Here is a 19079-nt window from a genome sequence, read left to right as displayed (position 1 = left end):
CAGAAACATTTATAGTGTGGACACAGTGATTGTTGCTAGGATGTTGTCTCCACCAGCCTGTTTTAGTTAAATATTTGCCTCTCATGTAAATTCTGAAGGCCTGTAAGGCATAACAGTGGTGGCACATTGTGTTTATTAAAATAGTTGTATGGTTGAATGGAAAAGTGTGCCACAAGTCACCTCACTTCTCTGTGCTAAATTATTGCTTGTCACTCTTCTGTCTAAACCATTTCAGGATGTGTGGCAGATTTTCGTCAACTTGTTTCAATTTCCTGTCAAAAAGATGTAAAGGATTTCAACTTAAACCACGCCCCACGTAGATTTGAAGCTATATGTGCGTGTATTAGGTGGAATCGGCTGATTCTGATGATATCATAAACTGTTAGATCTTATCAAACTTAAACATTGATTTGTGAGGTTCCATGCTGCAAACTCCTCTATCCTCTGTTTTCTTACCATTTTTAACAATATATTTTGAAAAAACTTGCTATATAGGTAAAAATTAGTGATTGTTGAGATAAAGAATTATTACAATTTAGGAAATCTACAAGAAAAAAGAGAGGGAATAGGCTTACTTAAATCATGAATAGAAATTGCAAATAAATGTAAAAGATTAACTAAGTACCCTTATACTCACTTTGACATCTTTATAATTACCTTCTTTAAAGTAGCCACCTATTAAACTAAACATTTGAAAGTATTATTTTTTAATGACAACAATTGTCCAATTGTTTTCTTTTTAATTTACATCAAAACTTTCTCTACACTTTCAGATATAGCTCCAATATTAAACAGTAACAAAAATATCAAAACCACTCATAAAAATACAACTGTCCACTAAGTGTAATCACAAAATGGATGGATGATTTGCCAAAGAAAAAAGTTAAATCACGTCACAGGGGCTCAGTGTGATATGAGAATTCATATCTTTTGTTTGAAAGTCAAAAGACACAGAGGAAAAGACTAGGAAAAGGAGGTATAAAATGAAAAACCCCTTATAAATTGTCCCGAGATAAAATAATGACAGAGGAGAACGGCAACAAAAAAAACAAACCAAAACAAAACATAAAATAACCAAAAAAATTGTATTTTTATGTCAAAAAAACAGACAAAACATAACCTTAGCCTAACGCAATGAAAAGAATTATCAAGATAAAACTATTTAAAAAAGTTAATTGAAACACAAAAAAATACACAAAATGACTGCTAAATATAGTCAAGTTCTCTCCGTCGAGGGGGCGGGTTATTGGGTGTGTGTGCATTCCATGAAGGAATACAAATACCTCCTCCCAGAATATTAAACTATTTAACAATACCTGATCCTGTTTATTTACAGTGCTGGGTGGGCTCTGCATCCCCTGGGACATCCCTGCAGTCATGAGCATGGTGCCACTGTTTGATCACGTTTGTAGTTGAACAAAGGTCCATCCTTTAAATGGAACTTTACACAGACTTGATCAACAGAAAGTGTTCTCTGTTTTTTATATCTCACTGTTTTAGTTTTGGTTTTGATATGACACTAAGTCTCCCTCAGGGGCAGAGTTCATGATTTCTGGGGACCGTTGGAGTATTGCTGTTCTGTAATGACTGCACTATGTTAGTATTTGACTTAAAGTAGATTTACTTTGAATTTGAATAATACATATACAAAAACATAATGCAATATAAAATATCAAAAATCAATGGCTTTTGGGTTGTCCCTTGTGTGATCTCCATAGCGGAACACACTCCACACATTAATTTTGCATGAATTTTTATGCTAGATGACCTTCCTGCCGTAACCTTCCTATTTTATCCGTGCTTGAACAGGGCCACACCTGGTGCGCTGGGATTCGAACAAGCTGCCTTCTGCATACTAGCCTAATGCTCTACAACTGAGCTACCAGGCACCCAATCAAGATAAAATATTATTGTGGTAAAAAATATGTATTACAAAAGTTTGATTGTAGATAGCTAAAGTAATCATACTGCATTGTTGCATGTTGTACTGATGTCCTTATGTTATGGGCAATCTGGAAAAGGAAATGCTTCTACTATACAAGAAATATAAATGTGCTCACCCACAAGTGCAGGTTTATGACCTTGATTCACTTACAAAGTTATTGTACAAAGTCTTTTACCCTGGTCATGTTCGGCTCATGTTCAGCTACTACTACTACGAATGCAAACTACTAAGAAAGCATAGCTTTTTACAGGTCTCTGCAGAAACACATTGCCTGCTCAGTTTAAGTCAATTTGTCAATTTCCCACAATGTGCGTGCATGTGTGCGTGCGTGCGTGTGTGTGTGTGTGTGTGTGTGTGTGTGTGTGTGTGTGTTTGTGTGTGTGTGTGTGTGTGTCCATTTGTCTTTCAGATAGCAATGGAGTTGGAGGCATCACCAGACACAGAATAAATGGAGCTTTTCCTGCTGCTGACAGCAGACTGGAATTGGGTGCTTGTCTTCAGCTTGCATCCCAGAGACCACAGGATGTTCAGGAGCTGCCGCCGGAATTTCACACCCACAAAAGCATACAGGATGGGGTTGAGACTGCAGTGGAGGTAACCCAATGTGGAGGTGACTATCTTGGCTTTCTCCAGAGATGTTCTGGTTCCGCATGTGTCGTTGCTGGAGTCGGTTTGAACAGTGTCCACAATAAGCGTTATGTTGAATGGCGTCCAGCAGAGAAAGAAAACCACCACCACTGCGACAATCACCCTGAATGCTTTCTGCTTTTGAAGGCCCTGGGTGCCACACCGCAGCTGCCGCAGGATGCCGGAGTAGCAGAAGATCATGGCGACGGAAGGAAGCAGAAAGCCCACTGTGTGGTAAAGCATGCGCGATGCCAATCTCCAGTCACGTACTGCTTCCAAACCAAACTTGTAGTAGTTACGGATACATTCTGTTTTACTCCGTCTCTCATCCTCTTTAGCCTCTAAAAACATCCAGTCAGGGAAAGACAGGAGCAGGGAGAAAAGCCACACTGCCAAACAGCTGATGTGAACAACCCACGGCTTCCTGCGAGAGTACATCTGAGTAGCGTGCACAATGGACATGTAGCGGTCTAGACTGATACAGGCCAGCAGGAAGATCCCACAGTAGAAGTTGATCTGAAGGTGCAAAGAGAAACAAGTCAAATAAAACATTTTGCATGCTGTTTTTATGTCCCCTCCTAAAATCTTCTTCTAAAGCAGGTAGTTTTAATACCTCTCCCTTGCTGCAGAGCTCTTACCGTAAAGACAGATCCAGTGATCTGGCACAGACTAGTGCCAAACGTCCATCCGTCCATCCTTGCAGCCTGTGCAGCCCAGAGAGGCAGCGTCACCAGCAACATGACATCTGCCACACCCAGGTGGAAGATGAAGGTATCTGTCACACTCCAGGTCCTCCTGCTCTGAGCCAGAACTCCAAGCAGAAGTCCATTCCCAAGGACACCCACAACAAAGGCAACTGAGTACAGAACTGGGATGAACACTGCTTCAAATTGCATGCTCTCATTAAGGTCACACACATCACCACTGTCACAACATTCATAAATATCGGAGTAATTATATAAGTTATCAAAGCCCTCAAGCAATGAGTTTCCATCCAGAGTAAATGTGCCTCCTTTCTCAAACAGCTGACTCTGCACAAAAAGAGGAAAAAGCAGAAATCTGCACATTAGTCTGGTTTGACCTGTAGTCTGTTTCAACCACAGGGTGGTGCTCTGGATCATAAATTATCTGTCCATGTAACACGCGTATTTTGTGCTGAAGCAACAGATTATAGAGCAATTCTAGATAAAGTGTTTATTGTTTATCTTTTGGGCAAGTTCTGGAATATACATGATTTTTTTTAATTATTTATTATAGAATTACAAAAATCCAGAAATATTTAAAATGAGGATGACATTTGTTGAAACTCTTGCAGCAGCATTCCAAACACATTGTATGTATATTAATGACTTGGAGGTGAAATAAGAACCTTAAAGGCTTTGCTTGTTTATTGTGTAAATAACTTTGTGCCTATTATGATTATGTACTAATAGACATGATCTTACTTCCCTCTTTATATGGCAGAGCTAATGATCATATTTGTGCTATTTACAGAAATGTCTTTTGCTACAGCACATGCGGAAGAGAAATTGATGCATATGTCCAAGCAGAAACTAGTAAAAATTTCACATTTTCTCAAATAAGTTATTATAAATTATTACGTAATGTAATAAATGTAATAGCTCACAAACCACAAACTATGACATAGTCTAGCTGTGTTGTCTTACTCTGAGTTGTGAAAAAAACAGAAGAGAAAAAAATTTAATAATGAAAGAAATTCACTGTTTGTTCATAAGTAATTACAGGACCAGTGCAGCAAAAATGCATTATGCATGTCGTTTAGACTCTGGAATTGTAATAATAAAAATAATAAAGACGTGTGTCTGATATGTGTGTATGATTTAAAATCTGAATAGCATACGGTTTGTATCATGTTAGAAATAAGGCATAAATTGCTAACTTACCAAATTATATTCCTGTGACATTGTATCCTTGTCAGTGAGCTGGTTCACACAGAGTAAGCTGCTGACACTGACTGTATGTAGTCAACCAGCTGACAGTATCTAGTGTCACTAGAGGAAGCGCTGAGACACTAAGACAAAAAATAAATAAATAAATAAATAAATGTAAAAAAAATATATAGATAGATAGAATCACCATGGATTAAGTGTAAACACTTTTGCAGGTTTGCTTTGTTGTAACACAAATTGTAACTTAAAATTAGGTAGATAATGAAGTTTATTTTGGCAAATTATTTTATTTATGTTTCCTTTTAACATTTCAGATATCTGAAAGCGGATTCAAATATCTGGAACCAGAGTTAATGCATTGCAAATTATAAATTAAACATCTATCAGGGTGAATGAAGTAGTAAAGAACTGTACTTAAGTAAAATGACCAATAAACATACAATAATCTACTATAGTAATAGTATAAGCTCCCACTGAAAATTCGACATAAGTAAAAGTAAGTAAGTGCATGATTTATATTTTACTTAAGTATTAGAAGTAAAATATACTTGACAATTTTTTTTCTCTGATCTAATCATATTGAGAGAGAAGAAGGAGTTCAAGTTCAGCAAGCTACTACTATGTACTAGCTTTGAGTACGGCTAATATTTCAAATATATGGTCTTTTAAATAAGACCATGGATGGAGAAATTGGAAAAAGTGATTTATTATGAAATGTGTAAAGTGACGTGATTGTAACATGTAACACAACTTTAAATAAAAATGTAGTGAAGTAATAAGTAGAAACATTTGCTCTTAGATGTAGTGAAGTAAAAGTCAAAGTGGCCATAATCTATTTAAGTAAAGTACAGATACGTAAAAAATGTACCTAAGTACATTAACAAAGTACTTGAACTTTCTTACTTTCCACCAGTGATATATATATTTATATATAATTATATTGTCTCTAAATCTCTCTGAAATCTTTGGTTTAAATAACAATGAAGCCCCATTGATTACATTACTTATGGGACTTTACACCAAACATGTAAATGCAAAATCTCATGAGGTACTGATTGAGTAGGCGCTCCACAGAAACTGAAAAATAACAACTATTTGAGTTTAGATTTGACTGAATATGAGAACAGTTTGGCCTGGATGTTGTGTTTCAAAATTAGTTGGTGTTTAAAAGAAATACTCTAGGCTCAGTGCTGATTTTGGAGAAAAGGTTAATGTAACGTTATTTCTGCATTTACATCTGCATTCAGTCTGGTTACTGAAAACCAGTTGGATGAGTGAAGGTGAATTTTCTTCATATAGCCCGATATCACTGTCAGAGGGATTCACAATCTGAGAAATCTCAGAAACCACAGCACAAAAGGCTCACACCCATGCACGAATTCTTCTTCCAACATAGGCACACTGACAACAGCAGATTCACAGTAAGGAGTATCAGGATAACAGCTTCATTAAATATAAAAATATATAAAGGGCCAGATATCACCATACACACTAGAATCACAAAACCTTGTCTGAACTGAAAAGAGGACAGACCACAAAGGCACTCACAAGCCAGAAGTCAAGCACACAATTTACACTTGTAGAAGACGCAAAACAAACAGACATTACAGAGAAAAGTGGCTGGGAGTCATAGAGGACAAATATCCTGCTGTAAAAAATCTGGAATGAAGTCATCTCATCAGCAACAGCAGCACAGCATGACCTGTAATATATGCACCATGTTTAATATATTCCTCGAGCCTGAGACAAACCAACCTGCCAGACAGAGAAAGGAAACATACAAACCCCCAAAACAAAAAAGCCACAGCCAGATGACTTGTTTTGAACTATGAGGACAGACAGGAGCCCTGCATTTTTTCATTTCTTCAATTCAATTCAACTTTATTTATATAGCGCCAATTCACAACAAAGTCATCTCAAGGTACTTTAGAGAATAAAGTCAAGACTATAAAGATGTATAGAGAGAACCCACCAATTCCCCCTGCAGCAAGCACTAGGCAACAGTGGAGAGGAAAAACTCTCTTTAACAGAAGAAACCTCCAGCAGAACCAAGCTTTGGGTGGGCGGCCATCTGCCTTGACTGGTTGGGGTGAGTGGAAAGTAAAGAGAGAAAACAAAAGAGCAATGTTATAACCAATGTCATACGGTGGTGACAATTGTGGGGTGAGAGGAGGGGGTAAGGGGGGGTCTAAGCCTGTAGCAGCATGACTATAACTAGGAAGGTTTTAAGCCTAGTCTTAAGGATGGCTGCTTCCCAAATCTGAACTGGGAGCTGGTTCCACAGGAGAGTAGCTTGATAGCTAAAGGCTCTGCCTCCCATTTTGACCTTTGGAAATTCTGGGAACCACAAGTAGGCCTGCATTCTGAGTACAAAGTGGTGTACTGGGATGATATGGTGCTATGAGGTCTTCTATATATGATGGAGCCTGACAGCTTTATTCCTAAGAAGCAGGGTTTTAAATTCTACTCTAGATTTTATGGGAAGCCAATGGAGAGAATCTAGTGAAGGTGAAATATGATCTCTCTTGCTAGTTCCAGTCAGCTCTTTTGCTGCAGCATTTTGGATTAATTGCAGGCTCTGTAGGGGAGTTACTGGGGCATCCTGAAAGTAGGTAAGTAACAAGAAGTAACAAATGCATGGACTAGTTCCCAGCATCACTTTGACACAGGATGCTCCTAATTTTGGCAATGTTCCTCAGGTGGAAGAAGGCTGTTCTAGAGATTTCTTTTTATATGTGAGGTAAAAGACAAATCCTGGTCAAAAATAACTCCGAGGTTCCTTGCAGAAGAACTGGAGGCCAAACTTATGCCATCTAGAGTAACTATATGGTTGAGTTTAGAAGTAAAAAAAATATTACCTTTCGGTATGAAAGAGTTTAGCACTTAGAACTTATACTGTATGTCAATGGCTGTGATTACATGGACAAAATGTCTTCAGTCCAATTTAAATAATACCACAGTGTGTTCAAAAAGTTTTCAGACCCCCTTCACTTTTTTCAATTTTGTTACGCTGCAGCCTGATACTACAATTATTCAAATTAATTTTTTTCTCATATTCTACACTCAGTATCCCATAATGAAAAGTTGAAAACAGAATTTTAGAAATGTCTGTCAATTTATTAATATATGCAGTGCAGCAGAATATTTCTCTAGAACTTTTGTTCTGATAAAGGATGCATTATCTAAAGAGGGGTGTGCACCTTTCCATATTATGTCCAATTGATTTAATATAACACAGGTGGACTCATATATTAGCAAAGATTAAGAAAAAACACGAGGCACAAGAGCTAAATTTGAAGTGTTGATCTTTCATGCAAAAAGGGATTCTGCCTGTTAAAATTTAGTCCGTTGGAAATTATTAGAATATTAGAAGAGGAAGTCTGTTTTCCCCAGCTTTAGGTTTCAATTTTTTTTTTCCGTTTTTTTAAAAAAGGTGACAGAGACAGCCCCAAATGGTTTAATCGGAACAATACTTGCTGGTTTTTCTAATCAAATCTCAGAAGCACATACTGCTCCTGTGCATTTTAATCAGAAGGGGAGAACAAGATGACCTTTACAACTCATTGAGAATGAAAAAGAAACTCCTACTGTCACATAATGCAGACCTCCCACATGGGGAGGACATGAACAGAAAGAATAGATATGTTTCAGCATGAGAGAAATGTTGGTCAGATTAATAAAAAGATTCAACCAAATTTCTCATTCAGATTAAAAAACTCATTTCAAATTAATTGCAGTTGCATAATGCATTTTTTTTTCTGACTGGGCTCTTAATCTGATTATCATTCAGTGGAATATTTGGGTCCATGTAAACATGTCAGTTATTACTATTTTACAATGTAATCTGCTATTGTAGACCCGGCCACAAGCATTTTACCGTGGTTTCTTAAACAATTCTCTTTACCTTCCTGTATAAACCACATTAAACATAAATAAGTTGACCACAATTTTAGCGTGTTTTTTTTGTTAATCTTCTTTTAGTTTCAATTTTTCCAAAGTATAGTTTAATAAAATTTGTTCATTCATGTGTGCACTTGCACAATGGCAATGATGATACTATGACAAATACCTGTAGACCCACAACATCACAGCAGATAAAAATGAAAGTTTCAAAACAGAAGCAGCACTAAAACTCAAACTGATACCATTGGTTAAGATGTGAAGTTAATCTCGTTATATCAGAGCAATGAAATGAAAGCAGATCATAGCTATAGCTTCACAGAACAATGTGCACAATAAAGGTTGTAAATATAAAACCCCAAATTAATAATTTATTGGCACTTACCAACAGTTTGCTGAACTATGCTTAAATTTTGTGTGACAGACCATCTAAGTTTGCAGTAAATCTATAAAAACATAGACACGTAAAAAGTGTCCAGTTCCATGACAGTGGTGACATGAGTAACCACCTGTTTGTCCTTTCTATCTTTTGTAACAATTTACCTGAACAGAGGTTTGATCATGTTTCACACAAACATAACGGAAAAGAATGTAGTGACACCAACACAGCAGCTTCTAACCACAATGCCACTTACTCCTTTCCATACTGCTCTGTCTAATAAGAATGAATAGAACAATATGAATGAAAATAACGAGCATCCTTCATTATTCAAACAGCTCTTTAGTTTGATATTCATATAGCCAACCTTATGCTATTTATATAGCAATGATATAGAAATTATATGGAGTTTTATCAGGGTAACAATCTCTAAAATCAATTTCACTGATTGTTTCGTGCATTAATCTTCTTAAAAACCTCAAGATTGTTATCGCACATTTTTTATTCTCGGTATTGCCCACATATAGGCACACAGGCATGCAAACATAACACCTGTGAGAGCTGGGGTTTAAGTCCCTGTCTGTTTCCTCCTCACCCATCTCCAGTGCTTTAGGCTCAGATCTTGTTCCTGTTTTTTTCACACCTTTGCTCTTCACTTTTGCAGTATGCTGCACTTGTGGTGAGAGGGGCTGATGGAAGTGCAAGCATCTGGTCATGAAAATCAAACAATTGACTTATTCATACCACAATTGCAAAAAACATTGTTGGAAATTATTGTAACTGAGTTTCACAAACCCCTTTACATAAAATAGAAACAGCAACTCTGACAACTCCCAATAGAACTCCCAAAACAAGTTTAATGTGACATGATTTACAATATTATTTGAAATGAAAAAACAATGTTTGCTTCAGACAAGGCTAGGAAAGTGTTTCATCTTGATTTCCACTATAATATATTTACATTTTGGTTAAAAATCTAATACTAGAGGCGTTCATGGCACACGTGCATTGTTGACTTTTTATAATTTTAAAACTAAACGGTGGCCCCTGACTAATGATTTTATTACTCTGTCTGTGACCAGTACTTAACAACAACTTCTTGTACAGTACAGTACAATAACACAGTTTCACGTTAAAAAATGTTTCCACTGCATTATAGTTTAGACTAATAATTTTAATAAGATGAGATAAAACTGTGTGTGTTATACTCAGTGTGTTATAATTACACTTATGATTGCATTCCTATATTTACATTTTTATTTTCTGTAACTGTGAAACCATGGAAATCTGCCACTTGCGGAACTGAAAGAACAGAAATGTAAGAAAAAACTCTGCACATGCTAGTTTTGATTCCTGTAATTACGACCTATATGTATCTGTTGGGCTTCATGTTGCTATGTCTGAATGCCAAACGTGTTTTTACGAATGAAGCATTGTTTTCTGTGATCACTGTCCTAAGATGCAGAGATACATTAGATAGATGTATTTCAATAGGTAAGATGCATATGATATAAATTTTTAAAAACACATTTTGAGCAATGTAATGATTTTATAACCGTTAAGACAGGACATTTATAAAAGCACCTCGAGAAGAATATCCTTTCAAACAGTTTTGTACACATGTTACTTTAAACTTTGTGCAGCTTCTGGTTTTAAAAGTGGTTTTGTCACCACATTGTAGGTGAGCTTGCCTATGACAACACAACCTAAATACAACGTGTCAATTCCAAAATAGCACTCATGGGTACATCAGCAAATGAGGAGAGAAAGAGAGCAGGGCTCACATGTCGAATATCAAATTAAAACTCATTTGAAGATTTGGATTTTGCTTTACGGCGTTTGTGTTGTCGCTGGGGTTTTTTCCTGTAAGGTTCAGGTAACCACTCTACTAATGAATTAGAGATCACATTGATCTCTTCTATAGTGAGGATTAGGACAGGGGCTTATGCTGTTAGTGATTTGTCAAATATCCAGTGTTCATTATTACCCATGTTGACACAAACACTTTGAATTTGTGATACAACAGGCTCATGGCAGATATGGTCTATCTCTTTTATAGTATACTGTGACACCTTCAAACAGGAAATGTGAACCTGATGCTGTTCTGTTTATGTTACATCAGCGAAATAGCCTCAGACACACACACACACACACACACACACACACACACACGCGCTGTTGGTGGGCTCCTTGCCACTGGGCCTCACCAAGTAAGAATTGCAAGTGCACACACACACACACACACACATACATAAAACAGACAAACAGTCTTTTACTCATTCTCATATTTATAGTTATGGACAATCTAAAGTCACAACTTCTAAATCTAGCTGTGATGGAGGTGGCCACCATTCCTTTACTCAGCAGTGACCAAACTTGTGATTCCTGTAATTGAAAATGTAAGTGATGTGCAATATGTTTTACTATTGGATATATTTTATTTATCCCCATGGGGAACTTTTTTTTTGGATGCCTGAACATACAGAATAAAATGATGATGGCAGTAGTTGGCTAGTGTCTTGTCGAAGGACAGTTTCTCTACCACGACACCCTTAAACTGTCTACAATGGCCTAATACACCATAGGGATAGAGATAGATAATTTTACTATTTCTGAAATGATATCATTTCACATTTTTGATATACATTTTACGCAAAAACGCATTTCTTCAGAATTGATGAATCATCAGTGTAGGTTTGGTTTACTTGTGAAGCCTTTACCCAACGTGTTTACACCATACATCCCCTACCAAATGGCACAACTGTCTCATGAAAAACAAAAAAGATGATTTCTGCAACTTTACCTACAAAACGAGAGAAACCCACAGTGCCTTTGTGGATTTCCTGTTTCACAGCTTGTTCTTTTTTCTGTTAAAGACCGAATGTTCACCCTTCACACTGTGGCAGTGCAGCAAAGATAGTTTAGCAAGTACTGGCTGATATTTGCTTAATAGGGAGAAATGCAAATGAGTGTTGCGAATCTACCGCCTTTCACAAATTTTGTGTTGACGAGGTGAAATATTTACCACTGGGTAAGAGGACTAAACTTAAACCAGTATAAGCAACTATTACTTTTGTCAGGTGTGTTTTCCTATAGAATGGAAATCAAACACTGCACATGTGTCTGTATATTAGGGGAAGGGCACAGAATTCAACAACACTAAAACCACTGGCGTTTGCCGTTTAAAAATTATAAATAACCTGTGGAAATGAAGTACTAACACAAAAATAGAGCAGAAAAATAGAACAAATGGACAATGAGGGAGCTGAGTAGCAAATGCTCTGTGTTTAAATATGGAAAAAGTCCAGCATATTTAAGCATCCAATTTTTAGTAATGTTACCAAATACTGAATGTCTCACAGCTCACTCTTTTAATTGCTCAATGTAGATGTATGTAATCCAAGGCAATAGACATGCAAAGCAGCTTCATTGTTTTGAATTCTGTTTTTAATAGTCCCAAAAATCATTATTGGCACATGAACAGATAGCACATATCCAACATCTTTGTGAACTTGAATGATGAAAGTTTCAGTAAGTTTACTCTGAGCATCATGTTGGACACCAAGTCACAGTGCAGTCTTACATAATTGCACTGTAGCTCCCTCTGCTGCACACAATTGCATGAGGGGTTTAGAGTAAAGGACCTGTGCAAGATTTGAGTTCAGTCACTGCTGTGTGGATCAGTCAGTGACATCACTCGAAATTTGTCTGTTTAAAAGTGAGATACAGAAATATTTTATTTATTTTAATAGGTATTAAAAAATCTTTGCTTATCACTATCTAAGCAAAACTAGACAACTGTAAACTAATTAACGCAATAAGGTTTAGATGTTGTGTGAGTAGTTTTGCTCATATATCGCAAAACATCTTTCAAGTCGACACCACCGTAGAGGCAGAGTTATGTTCCACTCAATTTGTCAAGACAAGGGTCCAAATGTCTGCTCAGACACAAACTATTTAAACGCTTAGCAGCCACAGCAAACAGGAGTGTGATCCTTTGCTTGTAAGAGAAAACATCAAGAAAAAATTTAAATGGCTGTGCTTCAAAATATTTTCAGTTGTGTTTACTCGTTTATGATTGAACATAATGAAAAAAACTGTTATGTCATCCAAAACAGTTAGTTTTACAACTTGGCATAATTTTTCTTTCTTTTCAGACTGAAACTGTACTGTCAAGTTCGTGGTAGAGCTTATTTGCTTTCTTTTTTCTTATTTGATTTCTTATTAAATTTTATTATTAAACACATTTCCAGTGCAGGATATAAAAATTGACAAAACATACATATGTGAGTTTAGTCAAATAAAATTTCAAGAAATATATATAACATGTTATCACGACCACAATCAAGCTCCTGGCTCAGTCTGCTTATAAATTTTTAGTTTTCTCTCTTTCGTGTGCACAGACACATCCAAATGTGCTCAAATCCACAACTGTCAATAATTTTCATCCTCCTTCACTATAATGGATGCAAATTTACAACAAAAGGTTAAATTAAATATTAATGACTTGTCTGAAGACAAATCACACAGGGCTCATTCATACACTCTACAGAATAAGAAAATACTTAAAGGAGATAGAGATATGAAAGAAAATATCCTGCCCTTTGGGCAGCCTGGCAGCCCATGCAGCAGGATGGGATGCAGAATTTGCAGGCTCAAATCCCAGCCTACCCACCAGGTGTGTCCTGGAGTAAGACACTGAGCACTCTGTGGGCACTGCCCCTGTACTCCTAGGAGGTATGGGTTAAATGCAGAGAAAGAATTTCATTGCAATATGTAATTGGGCTCAATGACAACAAACGTTGTTGTTGTTCTTCTTTTCCTGAGCCAAACTCCAGTCCAGTAGGTGGTAGTGTACTCAAAAGCTGGTTAGCAACCGACAATAATAACTACTTCATCCTCCATATCCGCTAGAGGCCAGTGTTTGCACAGTCAGTGACAAACACGGAAAAGAACTAAGAAAACAGCTTAGTAAGAACTGCGATAGTACGAAGTTCTTAACAATAGTAAGATATATGATAGTATCCATTTAGTACTTTTTCAGCCCTTTTAGTGAGTATAATCGAGCTTTATATGCCACATATGTGAGCGTGTGTTTGTCCTACACTATGCAGTTTTTCTAAATAAGGAACTTGAAGCGAAGAGGGCCGGTGAAGCCATGGCTGACAGTATGGATGAAGACATGCCGGAGGAGCCTTTACCGCTCAAGCAGGACCTGAGCTGCCCTGTGTGTCAGGGCATCTTCAAGGACCCTGTGCTGCTGCCGTGTAGCCACAGCTTCTGTCGGGAATGTCTGCAGAGAAGTTTCCAGGTCAACAATAAATGCCCCGTGTGCAGGGAGGTGTTTGAGGAAGGGCAGGCCTTATCCAACCGCGCGCTCAGCGCCGCCTGCGAGACTTTTCTCAGACACTCGAACCTGTGGCCGAGCCACAAACGGCCCAGCGAGGACACCTGTAACCTGCACCTGAAGCCGCTGGAGCTGTACTGTGAGAAGGATGAGGAGCCCGTGTGTGTGGACTGTGTCAGTCTGCACAGCACACATCGGCTGTATTCTCTGCGAGACGGAGTCCCGATATGTCGGGTATGTGCCCAGAGCGGCTGTTAACGGGGTGTTGGCTCAACATTTGTTCTTAAAGTACATACACCCTTCATTTTAACGAGAACCTTTACTTAATACTTAACAGTAAGATTATAATCTTATTTAAATTTGGATAAAACTCCCGATCTAGTGCGAGAGTCAAGCAATTAATCATTTAAGGAAATTCTAAAGAGTTTTTGGTTAACTGTGGCCTAGATTCGTTTTTTTTTTCATTCATTTTCCGCCATATTTGAATTATACAGTACCCAATACTTCTCTACTACCACCAAAGCACCGTGTAGTCCTCACTCTAATATTCACCCGATACTGCTAATTCTACCACAACTACTTAAATTCTCTGTTGAGAGCTTGCTTTTACAGTTTTCTGTGAAGCTTAAAAACCACACCTTTTACTGGTGTCTCATAGGCTAGGTTGATGAAATTATTTTCATTTTGTGGCAGGTCTATAGGTACATTCCTCTTATCCACAGTCATATCAAAGTTTCCGTTATAGTAGACAGTAGTAGTAGACAATGGGGCGACTGTGGCGCAGGAAGGTAGAGCGGTTGTCCACCAATCTCACAGTTGTTGGTTCAATCCCCGGCTCCTCTGGTCACATGTCAAAGTGTCCTTGAGCAAGACACTGAACCCCAACTTAGTTGCTCCCGGTGAGTGTTGGCCAGCTGCATAGCAGCTCCCCCATCGGTGTATGAATGTGTGTGTGATGGTGAGTGTGATTGGGTAAATAAGAAGCAGTGTAAAGCGCTTTGAGTGCCAATAGGTAGAAAAGCGCTATATAAGTGCAGACCATTTATAGATTTAAACAAGGCCCAGGTTTAGCAGTAACATTGTTATGTGTGCAGCTTCTTTGGATCTGTACATTTAGATGATCAGGAAATATCCTGTGTCCAGTATTATGTGTGTAAAATCTAATTACATGTCCAGTGTTTGGAATTAAACATGGCAATTTGACACAGAAATAAATATTATAGTTATTTTAGTAGTTACTTTTACAGTGTCATTATATTTTATACTGTTAAGTTCCTCCCTACATACTCCCTATGCCCCACACCACTTATCCTTGTGCCCATATCATCTTAGTGTATCTCTATCCATTCTGGTTATTTCTAGACTCTTTTCCCTCATAACAGTTTAACAAAAGATAGTTTAGTTACCCATGTTGGAATATGAATGCCCAACGTGAGTACGGGTTTTATAAATATTGATGCTTAGCACACCACCAGTTACTAACCTAAAACATTTATGGATATTGTTGTTTACTTTAGGTTTGCTTCATGTTATGTTCTTTCACCCTGCAGAAGGAGCTTAGCTTCAAAGTCCACATTTTTGAAAAGAAAATGGACTCGTACAAGAAAGTGAAACGTAAACTCAGCGACGCAGAGGAGTACATCAAGGTAAAGTTACAGACATGCCTTTACTAAAACACTTATTTTAAACATTGTTCAACTCTCCCAGAGAATAAAAAATAAATACATTTTAAGACATTACAAATCAAAAGTGGAGAATAGAGAACCTGAGCAATGCTGGAAATAAAAAAGAGAGAGTATGTGTGTATTTACTGTACTTTTTTCTCTGGCTTACTGCAGTATCAAGCTGGTCTGGCAGAGAAACAAATTAAGCTGGAGTTTCAGAGTCTCCATGATCTGCTTTACAAAGAAGAATCTCTGCGTCTACAAGCCCTGGCTACTGAAGAGGAGGAGAAGATTGCTGCCATAAAAGATCAGATTGAGAACACAAACAAGGGCATTTTGTCTTTGAATGAGCTCATTAACACGCTAAAAAAAGAGATGGGCAATGAGGATTTAGCCCTCCTACAGGTAAAAGATTTTCCAACACAAGAATTACATTTAGTTTTGTCTCTTTCGTTTTCCAAGACTTTAAAATGCATTAACCTGAATCTTTGTGTTTTAGAATTTTCGGGAGTTGAAAAGAAAGTAGGTAACAGAAAAACTCACTGTACTATTAGAATTTTGTGTGCTATATAATGAAATGGATGTAATGAAAGTACAACGTATTGTGGTGATTGTTAAATATTTAATAATACATTTTAGCAGAGTTGCTTGTTTTTCCTAATCCATTCTGATGCTGCAGATCTGCTTTATCAATGTTTCTTGGCCACTTGTTAACTTCACCTCTGGCCACCCAATCTTTGCTATAGAACCCAGTGGACTAATGAAGACCCTTGCCTCTCTGATGACTCTCTCTTGAACATGGGCAAACATGTTGGTGCGCTGCGCTTCAAGATCTGGAAGAACCTTCAGGCAAATGTCAAATATTGTGAGTAAATTACACAGTGGGAGTTGGAAGTTGCTTGTGATAAGGACTGTACTAGAAGTGAACTTGTGTGTGTTTGTTTATGACTTTGTACAATAACTTGCGATACTTTATACCTTATTCTCATAAAACAACCAGCACTCTGCAGTGTTAGCCTGGTAACATAGTCAATGCCCATAAGGATTTAAGGATTTTCCAGTGTATTCTACTCCTCTTTTTTAAAAAACAGTATTACAGTTTGGCATCTTTTTGTGTGTGTGTGTGTGTGTAGATCCAGTGTTGCTGGACCCAAACACAGCATCCCCATGGCTGGCCTTGAATGCTGACCTGACAAGTGTGAATGAAAGCTCAGAGCGACTGACCTGCCCTGACAACCCTGAGCGCTTTGATCCCTGTGTCTTTATCCTGGGCGCTGAGGGATACACGTCTGGGAAACACAAATGGGATGTCATTGTTGGTGACACCCCAAAGTGGATGCTGGGAGTTTGCAAAGAGTCAGTGGTCCGTAAAAAGAAGTTCACCATCTCTACGAATCGTGGTGTGTGGGCAATAGGACTCAGCAAAGGGGTGTACACTGCCTTAACACCTGAGCGGAAGGAACTGACGATGCAGCAACGTCCTGAAAAAATCCGCATCAAGTTAAATATAGACAAAGGAGAGGTGTCATTTTGGGATGGGGGAACACTACAGCACCTGGTCACTCTTACACACACATTTGATGAGAAATTGTTTCCTATATTTGGCCCTGGGCTCCACAGTACACCTATGGTCCTTGCTCCAGGAAAAATAGCTGTACACACATCTTGATGGGCTGGGACACTGCAGAAAGGTCATCTGTCATTATTCAGACATTATTCAACATGGTCACAAGTATGACAAACTCAACACTTTAGCATGGATGAAATACAAATATGTGTAGAAAATGTAATAATTGCTGGCATTGACAGCAGATAAAACAAAGTTGGGGAAGATATCTTAAAATAGACAAACATGTTCGATAAAATACTCAAAGAATAGAAAAGATAAGAGTTAAACTACAACCTTGACAAATATTTTTAAGAAAAGATTGAAATCAGTAGGCTGACATTAAAATGTCAGAAATGTGTAATACACAATGGTAAAGGTTTTTAAAAGTATGGCAGTTATGTCAATTTGATTAGTTTGAGCTAAAATGAAATGTGCTTTATGGATACTGGTGGTGAATGGGTTTGCAAAAACAGATGTGCAGCAGAGAACATTGAATACCGATTTTTATGCTTACGTGTGCCTAAGCTGAATGAAACTGGATTGGGAATCTTTTCTCACTTTACCTTGAAGAGACAGACCATAATGAAAGACTGATGGAGTTTAAAATTTGGTCTTGGTTAATCAAGGAACGGGGACAAATGTAATGACATTGTTGCTACTCTTCTCTTTTGATTTATTTTCATACTTCATAAACTTATAATACTTTGAATTCTGTCATGTATCAGAAGAATGGGATGTATTTATGGTGAGCTTGTGCTAATTACTACTCTATCCCTTTGTTGATTATGCTCAAACATTGTAACAATCTGTGATAATTGTATTGGCTTGCTGTTAACCGCTCCACAAAAGTGTGTCTAAGAACAAACCTTACTATAATAAACGCAGAAGTAGGTTATATTACTAAAGTGCTTTAGATCTGTGCACATAGAAAAACTAGAAGGATGTTCTGTCTGCACATGAAAGCACAAATACAAAGAATGTTTTAATAAAATGTTAGAGAGCTGTGTTAGAACTACATAAAAATGATTGTTAGCCTTCACATTGAAAAAAGACCATGGCACACATACCACATTAAAAAGTACAGGAACAAATTATGCCTTGACACTTCATTAATTGCAAGTAACCTGTGTCAAAACACAAACACAATGTTGTACAAGTTGAAAGAACTTCATTGCTCTAAAAATACTTCAAATTTGAGTATCACAAGTAAAATTTTCTGAACCTCAGTCCTGTTAATTTACTAATTAACAAAAGGTATACTTATTTCCTATTTGTGTGGTCAACTACAAACAAAATTGGAAAAGGGTAAAAATGGTAAAGAAAATAGCCAAAGAATGGGGGCAGATGCCGCTGAGCATGGGTAAGAGTCTTTGCAAAGTATTAGTCTTAAGCAAGCCTCAAATGTTGTAGCATTAAAATATAAAGAATTATTCAGAATGACCCATATATCGTAAAATAATTGACAGCTTGTTAGGAAAGTAGAAATTATGCGGCTGGTTAAGGTGGAGCTCATTCTAACCACTTTTAAGCAACCGAAAAAGTTAATTCTATATTTCCATTTATATGTTCATAAGTACTCTGTAAATGTTAGCTATTGTATCATTGATGTACCATTCAATGAAAATGCTAACAAAGTACTTCGAGTGAATGCTTTTATTAAACTGCTGTGACCATGTAGTCCGGCTGTATATGTTAACC

General features: G+C 37.4%; 2 protein-coding genes across 3 annotated transcripts; one reads left to right on the top strand and one right to left on the bottom strand.

Annotated features, from left to right (window-relative positions):
* Positions 1 to 315: 315 nt before the first annotated feature.
* cxcr3.1 (chemokine (C-X-C motif) receptor 3, tandem duplicate 1) lies at positions 316 to 4602 on the bottom strand. Of its 2 annotated transcripts, XM_067509527.1 has the most exons (3): positions 4477 to 4602; positions 3211 to 3603; positions 316 to 3088 (listed from the first exon to the last, which is right to left on the bottom strand). In XM_067509527.1, the coding sequence occupies exons 1-3, from the start codon at positions 4495 to 4497 to the stop codon at positions 2351 to 2353; spliced, it is 1152 nt and encodes a 383-aa protein (XP_067365628.1). In that variant the 5' UTR covers positions 4498 to 4602; the 3' UTR covers positions 316 to 2350. The 2 variants fall into 2 exon arrangements, with proteins under 2 accessions (XP_067365628.1, XP_067365626.1); XM_067509525.1 differs by lacking the exon at positions 4477 to 4602 and having other exon boundaries at positions 317 to 3088; positions 3211 to 4468.
* A 9072-nt stretch (positions 4603 to 13674) lies between these two features.
* trim35-28 (tripartite motif containing 35-28) lies at positions 13675 to 19058 on the top strand. Its single transcript, XM_067509521.1, has 6 exons — positions 13675 to 14342; positions 15659 to 15754; positions 15947 to 16177; positions 16272 to 16294; positions 16519 to 16637; positions 16906 to 19058. Exons 1-6 carry the CDS (start codon positions 13920 to 13922, stop codon positions 17439 to 17441), a joined length of 1428 nt encoding a protein of 475 aa, XP_067365622.1. The 5' UTR covers positions 13675 to 13919; the 3' UTR covers positions 17442 to 19058.
* The last annotated feature ends 21 nt before the right edge of the window (positions 19059 to 19079 follow it).

The sequence above is a fragment of the Channa argus genome, chromosome 7, assembly GCF_033026475.1.
Source record: "Channa argus isolate prfri chromosome 7, Channa argus male v1.0, whole genome shotgun sequence".
Taxonomy (NCBI): domain Eukaryota; kingdom Metazoa; phylum Chordata; class Actinopteri; order Anabantiformes; family Channidae; genus Channa; species Channa argus.
Note: the sequence above shows the minus strand (reverse complement) of the source record. Positions and strands in the feature narration are given on the sequence as shown.